The sequence below is a fragment of the Dreissena polymorpha genome, chromosome 3, assembly GCF_020536995.1.
Source record: "Dreissena polymorpha isolate Duluth1 chromosome 3, UMN_Dpol_1.0, whole genome shotgun sequence".
NCBI lineage: Eukaryota > Metazoa > Mollusca > Bivalvia > Myida > Dreissenidae > Dreissena > Dreissena polymorpha.
Window position 1 is genome coordinate 49436028 of NC_068357.1, and position 4293 is coordinate 49440320.

A 4293-nucleotide genomic window follows, 5' to 3' on the forward strand; every position below is an offset into this window, starting at 1 on the left:
TATGGGAAGTATCAAGCCAATTGGTAAAACAGTTGATAGTCATAGATCGGAAACGATTTAACTCTTAGTGTGACAGGGACCTTGACCTTAACCCTAGTGAAACAAATTTCAATAAGGGTCATCTCCTGTCCAATGCCAATGCAATTGGGAAGTATCAAACCATTCGGTCAATTCATTGACGAGTTATTAATGGGAAATGATATTCATACTTATTGTGACAGGGACCTTGACCTTTGACATAGTGACCCCAATGTCAATAAGAGGTCATCTCATGCCCAAGGTCAATGCACATGTTAAATTTCAAGCCAATCGGTCAATTCGTTGACGAGTTATTGATCGGTTATGATTTTCACACTTTGTAAGACAGTGACCTTGACCTTTGATTAGTGACCCCAATACCAATAGGGGTCATCCACTGCCCAAGGCCACATTTTGATCGGAAACGAACTGGTCTACCGACAGACAGACAGACCGACATCCAGCGAAACAATATACACCCTCTTCTTCGACGGGGGGAGGGGTGTGATACTAAAATTAATTACATTATTTTTGTAATGCCTTATTGTATGGCATTTGGTATAAAAATGTGATAGTGATTATCATTTTGAACATGGAAAAAAAACATAAATATAAAGTATGCAATATCATAGCAATTACCCCGATAGTAGATGTGATTTGAATGTGGACCAACCGTTGACAGTTTTAACAGTTTATAGCCGTTTAACAGTTTATTGGTTATACAATGGACAATTTTGTCCATGAGTATACAGCACATAAAAGTTATGTATAATACAAACTAGTGGTCAAGTGAGTAATAAATTGTGTAAAAATAAAGTACATTATCATATACAAAATAAAGCTAAAGGTCTATCCTGGCTATCATGATCAATCTGCATAAAATGGCTGTGTACGAAAGTGTTCTTAATGTCTAAGGGTAATCATAGAAGAGATTAAAAGGTTTCTTAGTTTAAAGGCTTTGTTCACATATAATGCAAGATTGTTATTGGTTCGAACATTTTCGGATTTCATAATTTCAACAATTTTAACCCATTTATGCCTAGCGTCTAGAAAAAAAGGCCGTGGCAAACAGCGTAGACCCAGATGAGACGCCCCATGATGCGGCGTCTCATCAGGGTCTGCGCTGTTTGCTGAAATGAATTTCTGTAAGAAATATTCTAAATATAGAAAAAATATACTAGACATCCCTAATTTTGGAAATAAATTGATCCAATTTAGAAGGATCTTAGAGCATATGACAACTACTACTATGTCTCTCCTCATACAGATTTGGAATAGGTTTTTGCCATCTCCCGGCCTCAACTTTCAGTCTATGCAGAGATATACGAAGTCTACTAAAGACAATTATAAACCTGTTTGTTTTTATATTTGTTAGATAAGTTTGCATTTAAAATCACAAAAAGTTAGTCCTAGCTCTAAGCTAATTATTTTGTTCATTTTGCCAGTTTTGACTTTAACATAGACATAAATATTTTATCATCGCCAACATTTTGATGCATATTGAAATCTAAGTGATTGCAAATGGCAACATACAGAATAAGCCCAATTTTGAACATTTGGTCTGCTTTCCATTTCTCTACACATAGTGTTGTAAATACATTTAACATATTTTCAGTCCTCTAAACTAACTTGACCATTTGTAACCAATATCTAACAACATTTACAGCTCTAATCGTACGGAGAGAAGTTCTTCCTAGCTCACAATGAACAACATTTATATTGAGTCTGTATCATTTACGAAAATTAAAATGATATTCTTTCTAGAACAGGAGCTAGCTCTTCTTAAATGCTCTGAGCTTTTATAGGTACATACGTACAGTGTCCCGGAGGGTCATCAGCTGGAAGTTGGATTATTGCAAACTAGAACACTAGCATCGTTTAATCCCAACACCTCAGACCAATAATGCAAAATAGGCAAAATGAGCTTATCAAATAAGTCAAGTTTACATTAAATGGACCACCTTTTAAAGTCATTATTTTGTCTTCGGATAATTAACATTTAGTTTCCATCTATCGCAGTACTGTTCTTATTATAACAAACCCTTTTCAACTCATCCTCAGTTTCTGTCATTATGACAATACCATCCGCATAACGAAGTAAAAATATTTTTAGCATGCCTACATCTATGCCATTAAAGCCATGCAACAAATAATATTCTTCTATATCATTTAAATTCATCGAGAATAGAAGCGTTGAGAGTGACTCCTCTTGCCGCACCCAAACACAGCAATAAGAATTCTTCTTTACTTATTACATTTCCCATCTTTAGCCTTGATCGTGAATTCATATGTTAACAAATAACCAAAAGTTCTGAGCAGTGTAATGTCCCTATAATTATTTACATTATCTTTTTGTCTCCTTTTTGTGTAACCTCGGAATCTCCATCCGTTGAACAGATATGAACCTAGCCCACCGGATGGCGGGAGATATGAACCTAGCCCACCGGATGGCGGGAGATATGAACCTAGCCCACCGGATGGCGGGAGATATGAACCTAGCCCACCGGATGGCGGGAGATATGAACCTAGCCCACCGGATGGCGGGAGATATGAACCTAGCCCACCGAATGGCTGGAGATATGAACCTAGCCCACCGGATGGCGGGAGATATGAACCTAGCCCACCGGATGGCGGGAGATATGAACCTAGCCCACCGGATGGCGGGAGATATGAACCTAGCCCACCGGATGGCGGGAGATATGAACCTAGCCCACCGGATGGCGGGAGATATGAACCTAGCCCACCGGATGGCGGGAGATATGAACCTAGCCCACCGGATGGCGGGAGATATGAACCTAGCCCACCGGATGGCTGGAGATATGAACCTAGCCCACCGGATGGCAGGAGATATGAACCTAGCCCACCGGATGGCGGGAGATATGAACCTAGCCCACCGGATGGCGGGAGATATGAACCTAGCCCACCGGATGGCGGGAGATATGAACCTAGCCCACCGGATGGCGGGAGATATGAACATAGCCCACCGGATGGCGGGAGATATGAACCTAGCCCACCGGATGGCGGGAGATATGAACCTAGCCCACCGGATGGCGGGAGATATGAACCTAGCCCACCGGATGGCGGGAGATATGAACCTAGCCCACCGGATGGCGGGAGATATGAACCTAGCCCACCGGATGGCGGGAGATATGAACCTAGCCCACCGGATGGCGGGAGATATGAACCTAGCCCACCGGATGGCGGGAGATATGAACATAGCCCACCGGATGGCGGGAGATATGAACCTAGCCCACCGGATGGCGGGAGATATGAACCTAGCCCACCGGATGGCGGGAGGTCCTTCTGCAAGGTGGGTTTTAAAAGAACGATGTAGAAAAAAGAGAGCTTACAGCCTTTGGAAGGAACGTTACGTTCAGATTTTTTTAACCAATCATCCTTTTGCATTTTCCGGGTATTTTGTCGTTCAAGAAGGACTATATTTTTCATGAACAAAAAGTGCAACAAGGCAAATTTCCATTCGAATATTTTAAACCGGAAAACGATTCTTATGGAAATATCACTTTTTTTAAACCTATTTATCTAAGCTCGATTGCATAACAAGCTTATATAAAACGCTCTCGAGTCCGTTTCCTTGGTGCCTATGGGGGAGATGTAAAGAACGCTCCTAACAGTTGAAATCGAACCCGTGTGACCTCCCGATCGCTATGCGGACACCATATCCACTACGCCACGGCGACCTCCATAAAAATATCAGTTCTAAGAAACAATGGAACAACCAAGTCAAACTTTTACGCAAATAAGTTGGTAGTAACGTTTAACAAATGAAAAGTAATTGTATATCAAAATAACAGCCAAGCCCCAACATTCTGATCAAAACAAGACATGCGAGTATCTTTGCTATTAATCTACACATCAAGTCATATCAATTCTCAGCACGAGAAAGTAGCGACAAACCGTGGGTCACCAGTAACACTCAATGATTAACCAATTTATGCCTAGCGTCTAGAAAAAAGGCCGTGGCAAACAGCGTAGACCCAGATGAGACGCTGCATGATGCGGCGTCTCAACAGGGTCTGCGCTGTTTGCCTAAAGGAATTTCTGTAAGAAATATTATAAATATAGAATTAAATATACTAGACATCCCTAATTTTGAACATAAATTGATCCAATTTAGCAGGGTGGGAGAGTCCAATGGGCATTAATGGGTTTACTGAACCTTAAAGACAGAACTATTGACAACATATGACCGAAACACCCATCGCAAATGCGCGAAATGTGAAAAAAACACAACAACACTGCATTAGTCATAGCCGT

At 41.0% G+C, this 4293-nt stretch overlaps 1 protein-coding gene across 1 annotated transcript; it reads left to right on the forward strand.

Moving 5' to 3' along the window:
- Positions 1-899: 899 nt before the first annotated feature.
- LOC127872211 (basic salivary proline-rich protein 3-like) lies at positions 900-3963 on the forward strand. The gene is made up of 3 exons (XM_052415540.1): positions 900-907; positions 2416-3328; positions 3913-3963. Exons 1-3 carry the CDS (start codon positions 900-902, stop codon positions 3961-3963), a joined length of 972 nt encoding a protein of 323 aa, XP_052271500.1.
- The last annotated feature ends 330 nt before the right edge of the window (positions 3964-4293 follow it).